Genomic DNA, 18,120 nt, shown 5'->3' on the forward strand with positions numbered 1-18,120 from the left:
GTTTATCGTTGTTAATTTTTTTAAAAATGGTTTCTGTGTAATGACTTGTTAAGAAAGCATTGTTTTAATTTAATAAAAACTTGACTTCAGATCACAAAGTCAAATCTAGAACTACAGAAGATAGAAAGAGAACTCAGGGATGAACTAGCAAGTATGTGTAGACGTTTGATGTTTAAACACTATGCAAACAAATCAATATTGAAGATATAAATGAAATCATTCACACCAAGAATTTAAAGCAATATGAGCTGCATTTTTGAGAATTTTATTTTGCTGTTAAAATGTGTTATTATGATTAATTTGAACCAGAAATAAAGTATCATATTGTTTCAGAATAAAGGATTCTGTACAATCAAATACATGTATGTAGTATTATATAAGAAATCAATATTGTACAGGATGACAATAATGTAATTTTCCTTCAATCAATCAAAGCTTATAAATACATGTAGTTCTTCCATCGCAAATATGAACAACAGAAGTTTATTAACATTCTTTTTTCTGTCACTGAAATAGTTATTACAATTTTGCCAAAAAAATTTCTGACATCAAAGTTGCAGCTCATATTGCTTTAAGCTATTTGATACTTTTAAATATTTCCCATAGTTTAAATTTTGAAACTTTACTTAAATTCTTACAGAAAGATTTGTTTATTTTGTTTTTACCAAAATTGCCATGAGATGTTTGTAAATTCATTTATGATTTTTTACAGATTCTGTTACCAAGGAAATATCAGAGGCAGACAGGAAAAAGATAATGGAGCTTGAAGAGGCAGCAGTTGCCAATAGAAATGAGATCTCAAAGCTGAAGGAGATTTCAGAGGTTGCGACCTCACAGGTCAGGACCCTGGAAATGGTACAGTTGTCACGAGAGAAGGAGAATGCCTCCCTCAGACAGCAGCTGCTGGACTTCCAGATACAGAGTGATGAGAAAACCATTATAGGTGAGAATGTCATTAGTTAGGCTGTATACGGTCAAAGGGATCTGTGGTTTCTCATCAAAATAATATAATTTTAAACAATGCTTTATTGATTTACATGGACATATTTATTTGATAATTAGTGTAATAGTTTGCCTTTGCAAAAAATTATTGAAAAAAATTATCAATTACATCTAACATTTTTGGCAAGGAAGTTTCACCTCCACATTGATACATAAGAGTAATGACCTGCCTTTGTGAAAAGTAATGCAAGTAATTTATTATGTCTGTCAATTTTTACAGGGAAGTTGCACCGCCACATTGTCCAGCTGCAGGTCAGTGAGGGTACTGCCGTGCGGCGCCTGGAGGAGAGTCAGAAGAAGGTCAACAAGTTGGAGGCACTGGTTCTCCGTCTGGAGCAGAAACTGGACGACAAAGACCAGACTCTGTTCCACAACCGGACAGAGTCCCAGGGCAAGGTCAACCACCTCAAGAGAAATCTACAGGTACTGATTGTTCTACACAATGAGTTTAAAACTTCATTATTGTTAATCCACAGAATGCTGGTATCAAAAAAAATCCCCAGCCACAATCTGTTCCAAACAATTGATTCAGAGATAGATTGTTTCCCTAATTGACTTCACATAAAGTGACTCCTGTTTTAGTAAATGCCTAGATAATCACGCAATTAGTCTTCTCAGGAAGATCTTAGTTGATTTGTTTGGGACAATTCTTCCTTTATGTCTGAAAACAGCCCATTGTTGCTGCAAGCCATATTTACTTTGGTAAAGTTTATTCAAAAGTTAAATATTCTGTGCTTTAATTTTCTCAGGAGCTGCGGGTCCAGTTTGCGGGGGCAGTGCCTCTATCTAGACAGGAGAAGTTCTCGAAGCAGATGATGCAGCTACAACAGGATAAGCAGAAACTGGAGCTGGAACTCAAACAGGTAAGTATATTAACTCAACTACTGAAATATCAACAAAGGAAAAGAAAATGGTCCAAAACCAGCCCATAAAAAATACAGCATAGTTACATAAGAAAGAATTTAATTATAGTCTACTTAAATTAAAATCTCAACTTTTCTATAGATAGAAGGTAATTTTTTCAATAATTTTTGTTGCATAAGGACATAAAATTGGTTGTGCTTACTTTTTCTTTTACAGTGTTGCAAATATTGATGAAGTAAATTTACTTTTGAACATAAATTTGGCTTTAAAATCTTACTTCCATTGAGTTAAATAACTGGATGCAGAGTTTAAGGCATATGTCTGTATTTTTCTAGGCACGAGAACACCGTGACCAGGAAGAGGATAAACTGGCCGAGCTGAATCTTAAGAATCGCAGTCTTCAGGAACTAATCGCCACGCTGAAAGACGGCAGAGGCGCCGCCAAGGTGGTGGAGTGGCACAGCAAAATGGACGCGGTCAGACTAGAGGAACTGAAACAGAGGCGGCTCAATAGTAAACTACAGGGTCAGGTAAGGGAAATGGGAATTTGTAACCAGAGAGTATTTAGTCATAATGTCCGTGTTTAAATAAAAATGATGTATCACAAATTAAATGAGATGTTTTCTGGGAAAGGCATAATACTGTTTTTATACCCCTGCTCCAAAGGAGAGGGGGTATACTGTTTTACCCTTGTGTGTCCGTCTGTTTGTCTGTCTGTCTGTAACAAATTTTTCGTCAGTTTTCTCAGCAACTACTCATCGCAGATGCTTGAAATTTTAGCACACACTTTGTTGCGGCATCCTATATGGTGGGAGACATTTCTGTATGAATCCGATGTCAACTTCCTGTTTATCTGTGCGTCTGTCTGTACCATACATAACAAATTTTGGTCGCAGTTTTCTCAGCAACTACTGACTGCAGATGCTTGAAATTTTAGCACAATCTTTGTTTAGGCATGTCATATGGTGGTATTAATTTTTGTTTGTATCTGATATCAACTTCCTGTTTATCTGTGTGTCTGTCTGTACCATACATAACAAATTTTGGTCGCAGTTTTCTCAGCAACTACTGATTGCAGATGCTTGAAATTTTAGCACACTCTTTGTTTAGGCATGCCATATGGTGGGATTAATTTTTGTACGAATCTGATGTCAACTTCCTGTTCATCCTTGTTTCTATCCATAACTGAACTTGTGTACATTCATATCAAGGTGGGGGTATTATTAGTGAGCATTGGCTTACAGACTTCTTGTTTGTTAATTCTTTAATATTTTGGAAAACAAAACACAGGATTTCATAAAATGATTCTAAAATGTGAATAATGTCGTAAGCCAACTACAATTCATGACATTTTTTATTCATAATTAATCGGTTTGAATTCCATCCATGACTACTTATTTTCGCAACTGAGGATGCGTTCTACACGAATGCACAAATGAACAAAAGGTTTGCAGCAAGAAATATTTTGTGAGTAAATAATGGGCAGGAAACTTAAGGATTTTTTTCACATGCAACTAAATGGATTAACAAACATTATATGACTATCATAAAAAGTACTCAAAATGTTTCCAATATCTAAATGATGTTTGCTTTAGAATGAAAGTCTAATTTTACACATTTTATCATCTAATATGTAGATAAAGTATTTGGAAGGAGTGATAAGAAATAATGAGGCAACCATCGCAGATTTAGAGGCAGAGAGTGTTAGGACCACCAAGGTATGGAGAGTTCTCTAAGGGAGACAATTCATATTGAAACTCCTCTGAAAATGTGTTTATTATACTTTGCAAGTTTATTGAAATTGTAAGGCAATATGTGATAAGTAGATTACACAGATTTACAACCCAAATCTTTATAGGAATGTGAAGAGAAACAGTTGAGGTGGGAGCATAGAGAAGTGGAGTTGGAACGAACCCTGCAGAAAATGGAGAGCCAGGCAGAACAGATCGCTGGGGCAGCATCCAAGGTAAATAAATATACAGGGACCCATATTATAAGGATATCTAGTTCCTTAGAAATGGCATTTTAACAGGTAGTAGCCAGATATAATATCTTGTTATCTTACCTGTATGTACAAATACCAAAAGTTGTATGTTTTTATTGGTAAGTTGAGGAAGTTTCCAGTTGTATATATGACTGTTAACCTATTTGTTTTTCAGTTTGAACAGGCCCTGGGCTCACTCCCGGACTCCAAACTTCCTGTAGCCAACCAATTAGAGCAGGCCATTACCACCATTAAAAGTAATGTCAAGGTCATTCTGGATATACAGGGGGAGAACAAAGTACTCAAAAAGGTAGGATCTAATAGCTACATGTATAAGCAAATAATAATAGCAAAGTTTCCAAAATTTTCATAGACTTGCAGTATCTTTTAAAAAATGAAATTTGTTTTCAGCTGTCAGCTTTTTGACTTGCTGAATTTATTTTGAACCTAATCAATATTTTAGAAATGCAATTTAAATCCACCGAAAATAAAATCAGGAAATTAAAAAGGAATTGTTAGTAAACATGTGAAATTGATTCATCACAAATGAAAAAAAAAAACAGCAGACAATTGTATCCCAAAATTATTGTATCAGTTCTGTTGGTTCAGAGATAAATATCTCTAGACATTGTTAATTTTAACAGAGAAATGAGCAGCTGGAAAAAGAACTCCACGAAGCTGAGAAGACTGTTATAGCTCGAGATAAACTCATCTCAGAGCTGAGATTAAGAATGCCTGCCACAGCTGAAAGAGATGAGATCATTCTGAGAGCCACCTCAAAAGTAAATGCTGCCATGACTCAGAAACCAGAGGAGAAAGACTACCAAACCGAACACTCCATAAAGATTGCTCAGTCAACCATATCCAGTTTACAGGTACAGGTGTAATTGTATGGATCTGTCTTTAATTAGAATACTTGCTCAACAGTATATTCAGTTGAACTACGGTATCTTGAACATTGATAACTTGAATACCAGGGGTTGGAAGTCCAAACCATTTTGTGTATTTTGACTACATTAATTATCGTAGATCACCAGATATCTCAATTTTTTCTGTGTTATATGATTTTGACTGTGTTTGTGTAGGAAGCAAGACTTAGTATAAAACTCCTGTTAGTTTTGATATGTTTAGAGTAAATATTTTATTTTTTTTGAGAATATTATGTACAATATATAGTTGTATTACTTCAGGCCAGGATCCAACAGAAAGAGGAGACAATTGCTAAATACCAGGAGCTTTTGAAACAGGCTCGCGATGATATGCAGGACATGAACAAACGACATGAACAAGATCTCAAGAACATGCAGCTCAAGATTCACCAGAACACTGATGCTGCGTTTAACAAGTTCAAAGATGCTGCCCGGGACCTGATGGCTAAACAACAACTCAGACAACCTGCTACAGAAAAACAGGTAAGTACTGGTTGATAATTTCTTGGTAAATCACTTTTTGAGGATTTGTGCTTGTTTCACAAGATTTTAACATCATTGAATGTAATGCATGATGTGTGTCTTTGTTCATGATCTATTCTTGGCTTCTTTTCATCAGGCTGCAAGAATCCAGGAATTAGAGGACAGTTTGGCAGAGCAGGACAATGCAATGGCAGCTATGAGTGAAAAAATCAGACAAAGAGAGGAAGAAATAATCAGTTTGAGGGCAAAACTACAGCAAGAATCCAGGCAGTTCTCTATGGACAAAGACAGGTATGTCATATAACTAAACAGAGGTCAGAACTACAGCAAGAATCCAGACAGTTCTCTATGGACAAAGACAGGTATGTCAATAACTAAACAGAGGGGAAAACTACAGCAAGAATCCAGGCAGTTCTTTATGGACAGAGACAGGTATGTCTTATAGCTAAACAGAGGGCAAAACTACAGCAAGAATCCAGGCAGTTCTCTATGGACAAAGATAGGTATGTCTTATAATTGAACAGAGGGCAAAACTCCAGCAAGAATCCAGGCAGTTCTCTGTGAACAAAGACAGGTATGTCATATAACTAAACAGGGGGCAAAACTACAGCAAGAATCCAGGCAGTTCTCTATGGACAAAGACAGGTGTCTTATAACTAAACAGGGGTCAAAACTACAGCAAGAATCCAGGCAGTTCTCTGTGGACAGAGACAGGTATGTCTTATAACTAAACAGAGGGGAAAACTACAGCAAGAATCCAGGCAGTTTTCTATGGACAGAGACAGGTGTGTCTTATAACTAAACAGAGGGGAAAACTACAGCAAGAATCCAGGCAGTCCTCTGTGGACAAAGACAGGTATGTCTTATAACTAAACAGGGGGAAAACTACAGCAAGAATCCAGGCAGTTCTCTGTGGACAAAGACAGGTATAATTAAACAGAGAATATTGAGTAAAGGTGTATAGACATTAACAGACCAAGGTAAAAGTGAAAACAGTTTTCTGTTGATAAAGGACTATGACATAATATGTATACTAATTAGACAGTTTCCATCAGGTAGTACTTGACATGTAAAGCAGTTGAATGTTTAGACATAGCCAACAAACTGAGTCTTGTGAACATATGCAGTCTGGAAAGTGATAGGAGAATATGTACAGCATAGCCAACATAGCCAACAAACTGAGTCTTGTGAACATATGCAGTCTGGAAAGTGATAAGAGAATATGTACAGTACAGACATATCTAGATATTAGACAAATTAACTACATTTAAATACAAGGGCAGGACATTTCTTTGAGGGCAAAGATACATGTACATGTGTGTATTTGTATGGTGTATCTAGAGCATATTTTGTGCAAGGACACTAGATGAACAGACATTATGAAAACTGTATTTATTTCAAAACAGTTATATGCAGATCAAGTAAAAGTTGTTTTGTTTTGTATCAAAATATATTTTAATGGAGAGAGCAGTTTATGCATTAAAGACTTCCCTTTGTCCCCCTTCTCAAAAACATTTTTTTTTTAAATCTCATTTATAGATTAGGATCAGAGATGAAGACTGAAGCACAGAAGAAAGACTCTGAAGTCCAGGATCTGAAGAAAATCATTGAGCAGCAGAAACGGGAAATTGAGATACTTAATGAAGAGATTGAGGTGGTCACAGAGCAGAACAATCGAGCTCCCACGACCACAATGAAAAACCTGGTGGAGAGATTGAAGAATCAGCTGGCTCTAAAGGAGAAACAACACCAGGTAGGAGGGGCTACTTTGTCTTAGAAACATTTAAATTTTACGTGTAAACAAGATGCTATTGAAATTACACATATATTGCAGAAAATCTCTTTTTTTGACGCATGTAATTGGTAGGTTTAGAGAAATAAATGTTTCATGAAAGTCATAATTGTAAAGAATTGCAAAATTCTTGCATATTTGGTATTGCAGATTTGATTGAAAAAAAATTATGATAGATTAATCTAGAAATGTTTTTCTTGACAGGCCCTCAGTAAAGCTCTAACGGAACTAAGGGCAGACATGGTTCAACAGGCACAAGAGACCGTGAAACACCAAGCTACTGAATCAGAACAGGAAATCAACATCCAGAAAATTGTAGACACACACACAAGGGAGTTAAATGTAAGTGCTATATTACATGGAGATGAAATATAAGATGAAATTGTAGACACTCTGAAAGGAAGTTGAATGTAAATGCTGTTAGCAAGATGAGTGCAAAGAATTCAAGGATACAATTCAATGCTTTATCTGAATTGTCTTGTGAGAATTGTGGTTGTTGATTTGAATAGGAGAAGGTGGATGATCTTCAGTTGACTGTGGAGAGACAGAGAAAGGAGATCAAGAAACGGAAAGATACAGAAGCCACCCTACAGACAGATATTGATGATCTCAGAGAGGAAATAGGTCAGTAACAATAGGTTTCTTACTATCAACTGCAAACTTTCTTATGCCCCCCCCCCCCCCCCCCCCCCCCCCCCCCGAAAACATAACGGTTAGACATTACTGATTTGATGACATTGTAAACAATTGAATTTACTAAAAGAGACTGGAAGTTTACATTGTAATAGGCAAGACTTTGGAATAAACAACATCCTGATTAAACAAGTTTTGCTGTACATCTTTAGGCTAGGAAAAAAATTTGTCACAGTAGTTGTTCTATATACACAAGAAAATCCATTATATAGCCTACTTTTATTTTGAATTGCTTGACAGGTCGGAAAGAAAAAAACCTGCGGAGATACAAGTCAGACAAAGAGAGGTTAGAGATGGAAGTGGAGGAACTAGAAAAGAAAGTGGAGAGAATGGGCAAGATGGGCACTCAGGTATACCCAATGTTCAGATAATAAACAAAAAATTGTTTTCACAGACTTTGAAATATTCACAGTTTTATAATCATGAGGACAAGAAATTGTACAAAAAATCTCCAAAGAAAACTTTATTTTTGATGCACTAAATCTCAAGAACCCAGGATTTCCGGGGCCTTCACCCTGGATACACTGTGGGTGCTGGGCAGTCCCAAGACCCTCTGCCTAATATAATGAGCTGGTGCCGCCTCTTAAATTAAAATCCATGATCCACCTCTGAGTATAATATATTTATTTATTGTACAGAGGATAGATGAGGAGACCAAACAGATGGAGTATGAGATGAGGATATTTCTATCATGTTATGTACAATGTATAATGTATTTACTTATTGTACAGAGGATAGGTGAGGAGACCAAACAGAAGGAATATGAGATGAGGATATTTCTGTTGTATTATGTACAGTGTATAATGTATTTACTTACAGAGGATAGGTGAGGAGACCAAACAGAAGGAGTATGAGGAGATGAGGAGGAGGGTGAGGATGCTGGAGGAGGAACTCAAACGTAAACAACAGCAGCCAGAAAAACCGTACGAGATCTCCAAGGAAACACCTCCCATTAAAGAGCTCACCAAGGAAAAGGTAACTCTTACATAATAAATCAAATAGGTATATGGACAAGACTTCATGAAAATTTTTAAGTGAAAAAGGATGAAACTTCTAACGATAAAGAGTTACCTCGAAGGAAGATAATGCTTGCAGATCCAACATTTATTATAGGAACTTATAAAAGTCATTGTGCTAACAGAATCTCAATTTTTGGAGTCACAAAATTCTTTAACATGTATTTCCAGTCGGAAGAATTAGTAAAATGGGAGGAGAAAAAGAAATGGCAGAAAACTGTGGAGAAAATGAGGATGGCTGTGAGAGAGAAAGAGGCTGAAGTGGAGAGGCTGGAAAAGTCAAATAGGATTCTGAAGGATCAGCTAGACAGGTCAGAGGAGAGAGAGAGAGAGAGAGAGCATGTACATCCACACAAAATATGAAGAAATACAGTCAAACTTAATTATCTCAAAATTGAGGGGGGCTGGAAAAAGCATAAATAGCCAATGTGCAGGAGTTAAACTATGCTTCATTAATTCATTGTGTTAAATCTTACATGTTTGTACAGAGCTATTAGAGAAAAAGACCTGACTGAGAAGAAGTTAAGTAATGCCCAGAGAGGCCCAGTGCCAGCCCCCCGGGGACCTTCAGACAAACCTGACCATGTAGTGGAGGAACTCAAGATGAGGAACTATCAGCTTCAGGATAAGGTAATCAGTCAAATGGACAAATAGATATAAAACTTTGGTTACAGATGACAGTTAAACCAAGAAACATTGATAAATGGGGTACTATGTATCTGTTGAACAATTTGTAAACACCAGTTTACTACATTGAAACTCTCCTTAATTACTGAGATGAAATTATTTTTCTTCCCAAAACACAACATGTTTTACCCTAATCTAGAATACTTGTGTGATTTTCTGAGTGAATTCCTTGCTATTATTTTCAGGTAACCAAGTTACAAAGGGAGTTAACTCTGGCTAAAGATGTGGCGGTACGCGAGGTGGAGGTCAGGAATAAATACCTGACAGAACAGCTGGAGTCCATGGAACAGGTAGTGGCACAGAAAGTGTCCGTCACTTCTACACAACCGGGAGCGGATCGAACAGGAGTGTCTACCAAGGAATTCCAGGTCATTTTTGAAAAGAATCAGAATCTACAGAGACAAATGCTAGCACTGTCTGAGGAAAATATTGAACTCAAGTTTGAGAATGAGCAGTACAGGAAAGATGCTCCAAGGCTTAAGGTAACATTTACAATTACAATATTAACAGTTATTTTCTTTACACTCTCTTTGCAAAAAAGCAAGATGTTTAAAGAAATTCTTCTTCTCTCTGTCACTGATGTTATGTAGCTTCTGCTTTTGGTTTGTAGGAAAGAATAGCAGATCTTCAGAGTTATGTGGAGGCCCTCAAACAGGAAAACTCACAACTTGGAGGGAACACAGCTAGATCTTTTGACTCTTCAGGCTCCAGTGGAATAAGAAGGGTAATTTGATTCTCCAACAAGAAAATAACACATTAGATGTAGATAGGAATATTGCATGCAAATATCAGTAGGGAAAAACAGTTAGTGTAAAATGTTTCATCACTTTGAGAACTTTACTTTTGATAAACAGATTGGGGATAGTGGGAAAAGTGTCCGAGAATTAGAGAAGACAATAGCCCTCCTGAAGAAGGTCGTGGAGCGTGTACAGTTGGAGAATGAAGAATTAAAGAAAGCTCCTCACATCGCAGGGAATGAGGAACTGCAAAAACTGAGGCTGGAAAATGCTGGACTCAAGGTTTGTTTTTATATGGACATCAAATGATATGAATATGATAAGTAAAAGCAACAAAATTATGTTTATACAGTGTTGAAAGTGGATGTTTTTGTAAGAATTAAGCATTGAAAAGTATAGAAGAGTGTTTGAGCCAATATTTTTCCCCTTGCTCTTTCCTTGACTAAATTTTCTTCAAGGAGTCCCTCACTACCATATAATGGGTATTTTTCATAATAATCCAATTTTCGCTATGTCTGGAGTTTTTTTAAGATCGCAAAAAATTAGTTATTTACCATATAGAAAAATCAAATAAACCACTTGGAGAATTGCAAACATAGGACCATGAAGAATTAAATTAGTGGTGTTTTGGAATATTTATGCAAGAAATATGATACACAGAAAAAAAATGTTATACAGTGTTATATTTACAGTAAATGATGTTACATTTTCAGGATCAATTGGAGGAGTTGCGAATGAAAATGGGTGCCACACTTAGTGAGAGGTACACCACCACACAGAAGGGTACTGCCAAAATGATGACAGACTACGAGAAAATGAGGAAAGATCTCATGAAGGTATGGGAATAAGAAAATACAAATTACATATATAAACTTTATCTCCAAGTCAAGGGCTATCAAAACAGAGATGAAATATTTATGTCATATGATTAATTTGCAAGACTAAAATTGGAATTGTTCCAGAAACTTTGACAAAAATTTGAAATAAAGAAAAATGTGTCTTTTTCTCGATTGACAAGGGACTGTTTATATATATATATGACTTGGTGAGTGTTAAATGTGACTTGTTTGTTACTTAACTGCTATGATTGCAGGAAATTGAGTCCAATGAGAAGTTAAGAATGGAGATCCGGAATCTGGAGCTACAGAAGGAACAATTGAACAGCCAGCTCCAGGATTCCAAGTCTATGACTGGACTGGAGCGAGAACGTCCAGGTGGATCTGGAACCATGGACTCCAAGGGCTGGAAGTCTGCTGTGGTCACCCGGATGTATGAGGGGAAACTGAAAGATCTAGAGAAAGAAATGGAGAAAAAGGTAGATAACTCTTATGAGCTTTTTACATGTAAGAAGGCTCAAGGCATAAATGTACATATAGGATACAGTCAAGGAGTATATGCTATACTCATTTCAATGCCTTCAAATTTTATCAATATTGTTGGTTAGGAGGTGATTTTTTCTGTTTCTGAAATCTTAAACATCACATTTAATCATAGAAATCCAGAGTCCAAAGCATTTACAAGATACTGTAAATATGTATCACAATAAAATATTTTTTGTTGGTCAAGATTTTTAACATTATTTTTAGACCTTTTGCAAAAACAGATTATCTTATTTAAAATAAGAATGTTCTGTATTTTTGTTTTGTAGAACAAGTTACTGAGTGATACAAAGACTTTACTGAAGGAGGCAGCAGTGAGGGAACAGAGGTTACTGACAGAGAACCAGGCTCTCAAACAGAAGGTAAAGTATACTACTACCACAGAGAATTCCAGGTATATAATGTAATTAAGTATCAATGTTAATTACTCATGGTAGATATGGCAGTTCCAGAAACTGTCTGTTCTGTTTATTATTTAAGACCAGATTTTTAAACACTCTGAAAATTTAGACCACATTTAATGTTTAAACTCAATTTACCTCCCTTTTCAGAATACTATCTTGGAAAAATATCCTCATGGTGCTAAAACTTCAGATATGGGTTTAACAAAAGATTTCCAACAAGCCAGGTACTGAGTCACTAGAGTTGTTTTTCCACAAATGAAATTGAATAAGTAAATAACACTATTGTTTACAGTATTTAAAGTAGGTTAACTTTTGTGTAAATTTTGTGCTAAAATTTATTATGCCTTCTTAATAAAAATTGTATTTTATATCCTGATGATAAAATTGAAATTGACTTTTGTTTTCTTCACACTGTTGCCAGACTGACTATAGAACGATTGGAGAATGAGAAGAAAGAGATACAGCATGAACTTCAGATATACAAGCAGCAAGGTGGAGGAACACAGGTAAAATAGGACAACAATGTTTATCCTGTAAATAATTCATGTATAGAGGGACTCGGGTAAAATAAGACAACGTTTGTCCTGTAAATAATTCATGTATAGAGGGACTCAGGTAAAATAAGACAAAATGTTTATCCTGTAAATAATTCATGTATAGAGGGACTCAGGTAAAATAAGACAACAATGTTTATCCTGTAAATAATTCATGTATAGAGGGACTCAGGTAAAATAAGACAAAATGTTTATCCTGTAAATAATTCATGTATAGAGGGACTCAGGTAAAATAAGACAACAATGTTTATCCTGTAAATAATTCATGTATAGAGGGACTCAGGTAAAATAAGACAACAATGTTTATCCTGTAAATAATTCATGTATAGAGGGACTCAGGTAAAATAAGAAAAAAATGTTTATCCTGTAAATAATTCATGTACACATGTACAAATAGCAGGATGTAAAGATATGTGTAAAAATTAAATTCCCTAAGCTATACTTCTATTCAGCATTGAGGCTTGGAATGTGGTGTATATGAATTTTGCTAGAATGAATTAGAGATACAGTAAGGAACAGTGTCTCTGTAGAGATTTAATGCAGATAATTGCTCAAATATGTAATACTGTTTAAATTATTTAAACTTTCTACCATTCCATGTGAATTCAATTATCTTTACCTTATTTTATTTTAACTACACCAACTCAACAACTTTTAAATGTTAATTGTCACCAGCTTGTACAGCCTTGCCTTTTCTAGCCCTAAAATGAGTTTTTCATTCTAACAGTTATCAGGTGACGTAATAACCAAGGTTACAGCCTACGACAGACTAATGGACGAAAATGTGGAAATCAAAATGCAGCTACGAACAGTGGAGACAGAGAAGGACAAATATAGACTAGAAATGGAGAGGGTGAGTAGTGTTTGGTAGAGAAATGGAGAGGATGAGTGGTGTATGGTAGTGAAGACAAATATTGACTGGAAATGGAGAAGGTGTATAGTGTATGACAGAGAAATGGAGAGTGTGTGTAGTGTATGGTAGAGAAATAGAGAGAGTGTGTGGTGTATGGTAGAGAAATGGAGAGGATGAGTGGTGAATGGTAGAGAAGGACAGATATAGACTGGAAATAAAGAGGATGATTAGTGTACACACAGTAGAGAGGGACAAAGACTAATACTGACTGGAAATGAAGAGAATGAGTAGTGTATGGTAGAGAAATGGAAAGGGTGAGTAGTGTGTGGTAGAGAAATGGAAAGGGTGAGTTGTGTATGGTAGAGAAATGGAAACGGTGAGTAGGGTATGGTAGAGAAGGCCAAATATAAACTGGTGTCAATGGGTTTACAGGTGTGTGAAAGTCGGTTAATATATCGGGTCTCAATAGCTCAGTTGGTTAGAGCGCTGGCACAGTATGCCAAAGGCCCTGGGTTTGAGTACCAGTTAAGACTTGGTTTTTCACCAGCTGTGACATTTTGGCACCCCATGTTGGTGTGTTTTTGTTTTTGTTTTTACTGGAAATGGAGATGATGAATGTTGTATGGTTTTGTATAATTTATAATGGGTGACACTTCAAGTATGCAAAATAAGAATGTATATCCTAAGTTTTTGGAAACACTGACAAGATACCATCCAGAAATCAGTTAAGGCTAAATGTCTTTAAAAGTCAAGTAGAACGTTGTCCCTCTTTAAGGTTTTAGTTTTCATTCACAATTTTAAATACATGTAGTATATCTGTGTCCTTTTTATTTTCTAGCTAAAGAATGAGTTATCTAACTTTGGTCCTGATTTCTTTGCGGAAATAGAAGATTTAAAATACAACTACAAGCAGGCTCTTGAAAAGAACATTTTGTATGAGGAGCGACTTCAACAACTTGGTGTTAGATAGTGTCTTTAAAAGAAAGGAATTGGAATTATTGTCTTGGAGAATGTACTGCCATAATGTGTGTCCTTCTTCAGAAAATATAATTGTAAAAATCTGTATGCAATTTTAAGATGTTTTATTGTAAAGAATGTTCTATCTTAAAAATATGAAATGAAAGTGACAGAGGCAAATATGGTTAGAAGTAGTTTACATGATAATACATGTGCATGTATTAAAGATGAAACGGCATTGTAGTTTTGTAAGTAAAAATGACAAAAGTAAAAATGAATGAATAGCATACATATACCTCTGAAACAATTGGAGGGCATTCAATCTCCTCATCCGTCCCATGGATGTGTACATGTATAAGTGCATTTCCACTGTAATGATTTTAGTAATATAATCTCTTTATGTAACTTCATTTGACTGTAAAAACATGTTGTAGCTGTGACTGTGATAAAGAACTAGGCATTTGAAGCTCTGTATGTTTTTTGGTAGATTTATCATTGTACAGTCTGTCTTTTTAAAATATTACATGTATATTGTAGATCTTGATCATTTGACGTCCTTTCAGGATCTTTATTATTTTTGTTTAGATGGGTCTCATATTTATTTGAGTTTCCATTACAAAATAAACATGGATGTTAATTGCAAATATTTGTCTGTACAAATAAAGACGAGGAATAACTCAATTTTCTATTTTTACATCACCCTAGTCACTCTGGTAACATTGCTACCTGTTTTTGTCCATCATTGTGTTGGTGTTGCCTCAACATTTGAACATTTTCTAAACATTTTCAGTTTTTTCTTTGGAATTGCTGAACTAGTTTTATATAATTTTGGCAAATGGCATCTATGCATGCATGGGTGAAGAAAAAAAAACAAATGAGAATTTCACGGTCTCCATCTCCTGGGACCTGAGGGGTTTGGCAAAAAGCATCAAAATTAATGCAGTCTTTAAAAATCTTCTTTTCTAATCATGAAATAGACTTGGACTTAAGTCAGATTTTCAGTCAACTAGAAAATGTATGCTAATTATTGAATTAATGACGTAATTTGCAGATAACTGCACTTTTTTGTATCGATGTTGAAAAATAATTTTGGTCTGCTTGATCGACTTCTACGGCGTGTAAAAATTTAGACATAGATGGTTCATGATCGCAGGGCCTGGACATCAAGCAGTTTAACTTTTTAATGATAATACCAAGCACTGAGCCTTTGACCAAAATTATTAAATTCATGGCCTCTTGGTCAGCGATTCTGGAATAAGGGTGGGCCTTTTGACCATATAGTAAAAATGTATTATTTCTTTGAAAATCTTCTCAGCTCCTGGGTATTAAGCAAGTAAAGTGCATGTTAATGGTGAGCATGGATGACTCTTCAAACATTATGAAATGGCCCATGGTCAGTTAGGGTGGGGTTTTTATTTATCACATGAAAATGCATAATTTCTCTGAAATTCTCCTCCTTGGTATCAAGCAAATAAAGTGCTGAGCAAGGTTATGTCTTTAAAATTTTAATATTCATGGCCCCTGAGCCATTGGTTCTGGTGTAAGGGAAGTGCTCTATTGATAATGTAGTAAAATGCATAAAAACTTTAAAAAATTTCTCTGCCCCTAGGTATTTAGCAAACAAGTGCTTGATGCATAAAAATTTGGAATAGCCTCTAGCAAGCACACGCAGAATCAACATCTCAGCTAGTCTATCAAATTTAGAAAATTCAATGGATGCGACATATATACTTGCATTGCTCCATATTAATTTTAAGAGAATTGAAAAACTCTATCAAAACAAACAGTGTAGTTGTTACGGCCAGTAGTTTTAATAAATATCATTTGAATTTCTAAAACCGAAAGGCATGCAAAGTTATATTTATAAATAATGATAGCAGTTTTCCGAAAGCCATTAAAGCTGCAATTCGACTGGCCAACTCTTTACTATTACTTCTATAAATAAAGCTCACGCCAAAGATTTCCCTTATCATAAGCAATAATTAATGCGATGTATACTTGCTTTAGAAATGCTTGTTACTTAAAGTACATTCATTATGGAAAATGACCCCCCCCCCTCTCCAAAAAGCTATTAGTAGTAGGAATTAAAGTCACACTATCACACACTAACTCATTTTTCGCTAGGCCTACAGGTAAAAGGTATTTAAAAAAACAAGGTGAAGGTCACCAAACGACGCCATAGGAATAGGAAGCTTTAATTGTTAATCAGATGATGGATAATAAAAGTACCTGGTTTTAGAGAATTAGAGAGATAATGACTTGAGGTAACACATTTAAGAGATATATTTGATAATATTTTATCTAAAAGATAGACCTTTGATATTTAAAAATCTAGTTTCGTTTTAAGTTAAGTGCATGTTTAGAATATAAGAGACACGAGATAACATGTAAACTTTAAACTATTGAATTTTATCAAATTAAAACTTTCAGAAATCCAGAAATCACACGGTTATTGTGACCAATGCGTTAATTGGTGATAACATCAGGAATTTCGTAACGGGGGTGGGGGCAGTAGAAGGCAGGGGGTCTGGAGGGATGCACTGAAGCCCCCAGTGGGTCTAGCGCAAGGCCCTGGTGGGGGTCCTGGGGACATGTATATATCAGGACCAAGGTCTGGCTAGAAAGTGAAAAGCATGAACTACATATGTATTTCACCAATGCATCATAATATATATTTAAATGAATAAAGTTTGAAAATTTAACTTGTTTCATCCAACTGAAGTTGATAAATCAGACAACTATCGTTATCGCAGCCCCCCCCCCCTTTATTTTTAATTTCATGAAGATAATATGAATGAGTTAATGAATGCAATCTTAATAAAAAAAAAAAAAAAAACAATTAACTTGCCAAGTTAGTATCGTATGAATGTACATTATAATTATAGTTTTGATTATTATTCATGATATTCTTTTATGTTTTGAAATAGTTTTTTTTTGCTTATTATGAAATTACAGAAATATATCAAAATAGAAAGAAAAATGCAAAATTAATCATTTATCTTAGTATTCTTGTCATAGATTTCTTTTTCTAATTCACAACTTACTATGATATAGACTATATAATTAAGTAATTATCTTACCTGGACAAATTCCCGTTTTGCACAAATTTTTTCAACATCTGAAATTCAAATGTGTGCAAAACGGGAACAAACCAAAAATTACCTAACCAACAGCAGGACAGGGCAAGACCTCAATTATTATAATTAATGCATCACATGACACTACCAAACTGGACAAAACACAACACAACACAACCACATGGCCAGGTAAACATTGAAATTACATAAACAAACACATTTAATATTTTGATAAATTTTATTAACGTGACCTTATACCTGTAATTTTCTGAAACCTAATACTTTCAGGAATTGAACAAAATTTGCACGGGTCAAGCAAAATTCTTTATTTGTCAATTTTCCCGTTTGTGCGTCACGGTGTCGCTTTAATTATTAAATTTTTGAACTTTGATTAAAATATATTTTGAGTTCTTTCTGACCTCTCTACCAGATCAGGCTTAAGTGTTATTATTAACCCTGGAGTCTTCTCCTCAGATCTAGTCAAAAATTAATCAAACTGCTAGTACATGTAGTATTTTATGATTTGATACTTTCATGTAAATTAGTTGAATCTGATTCGTCGAGGAACATTTGTTAAAAACACTATTACAAGCTGAATAATGAAACCATGCCCTCCAGCATAGCAACAGTTAACACTGATTGACGACGGGTGTTACTACAAAAAATACTGACTGCGCAGAATTTATGCACGCAAGGTTCACTGCTATAT

The 18,120-nt window shown here is 35.2% G+C and overlaps 1 protein-coding gene across 4 annotated transcripts in view; it reads left to right on the top strand.

Moving 5' to 3' along the window:
• Window positions 1-18,120, top strand: part of LOC133203269 (centrosomal protein of 290 kDa-like) — a 258,032-nt gene that overhangs the window by 12,730 nt on the left and 227,182 nt on the right. The window contains exons 28-55 of one of the 4 annotated variants that reach the window (XM_061339082.1): window positions 91-151; window positions 713-943; window positions 1,223-1,425; window positions 1,752-1,865; window positions 2,202-2,396; window positions 3,504-3,584; window positions 3,725-3,832; window positions 4,026-4,160; window positions 4,495-4,725; window positions 5,041-5,262; window positions 5,399-5,553; window positions 6,802-7,015; window positions 7,259-7,396; window positions 7,564-7,678; window positions 7,988-8,097; window positions 8,567-8,722; window positions 8,935-9,074; window positions 9,252-9,393; window positions 9,636-9,932; window positions 10,061-10,174; window positions 10,305-10,469; window positions 10,901-11,023; window positions 11,281-11,502; window positions 11,836-11,928; window positions 12,118-12,194; window positions 12,392-12,476; window positions 13,252-13,377; window positions 14,216-14,450. In XM_061339082.1, coding sequence (XP_061195066.1) covers window positions 91-151; window positions 713-943; window positions 1,223-1,425; window positions 1,752-1,865; window positions 2,202-2,396; window positions 3,504-3,584; window positions 3,725-3,832; window positions 4,026-4,160; window positions 4,495-4,725; window positions 5,041-5,262; window positions 5,399-5,553; window positions 6,802-7,015; window positions 7,259-7,396; window positions 7,564-7,678; window positions 7,988-8,097; window positions 8,567-8,722; window positions 8,935-9,074; window positions 9,252-9,393; window positions 9,636-9,932; window positions 10,061-10,174; window positions 10,305-10,469; window positions 10,901-11,023; window positions 11,281-11,502; window positions 11,836-11,928; window positions 12,118-12,194; window positions 12,392-12,476; window positions 13,252-13,377; window positions 14,216-14,347 — 4,185 coding nt within the window. In that variant the 3' untranslated portion in view covers window positions 14,348-14,450. Of the gene's footprint in view, window positions 1-90; window positions 152-712; window positions 944-1,222; window positions 1,426-1,751; window positions 1,866-2,201; window positions 2,397-3,503; window positions 3,585-3,724; window positions 3,833-4,025; window positions 4,161-4,494; window positions 4,726-5,040; window positions 5,263-5,398; window positions 5,554-6,801; window positions 7,016-7,258; window positions 7,397-7,563; window positions 7,679-7,987; window positions 8,098-8,566; window positions 8,723-8,934; window positions 9,075-9,251; window positions 9,394-9,635; window positions 9,933-10,060; window positions 10,175-10,304; window positions 10,470-10,900; window positions 11,024-11,280; window positions 11,503-11,835; window positions 11,929-12,117; window positions 12,195-12,391; window positions 12,477-13,251; window positions 13,378-14,215; window positions 14,451-18,120 lie in introns of those variants that run through there. The other 3 variants (XM_061339084.1, XM_061339083.1, XM_061339085.1) reach the window with 3 other exon arrangements.

The sequence above is a fragment of the Saccostrea echinata genome, unplaced genomic scaffold, assembly GCF_033153115.1.
Source record: "Saccostrea echinata isolate AGI-Se365-2 ecotype Australia unplaced genomic scaffold, CSIRO_AGI_Sech_v1 ptg000049l, whole genome shotgun sequence".
NCBI classification, from domain to species: Eukaryota; Metazoa; Mollusca; class Bivalvia; order Ostreida; family Ostreidae; genus Saccostrea; species Saccostrea echinata.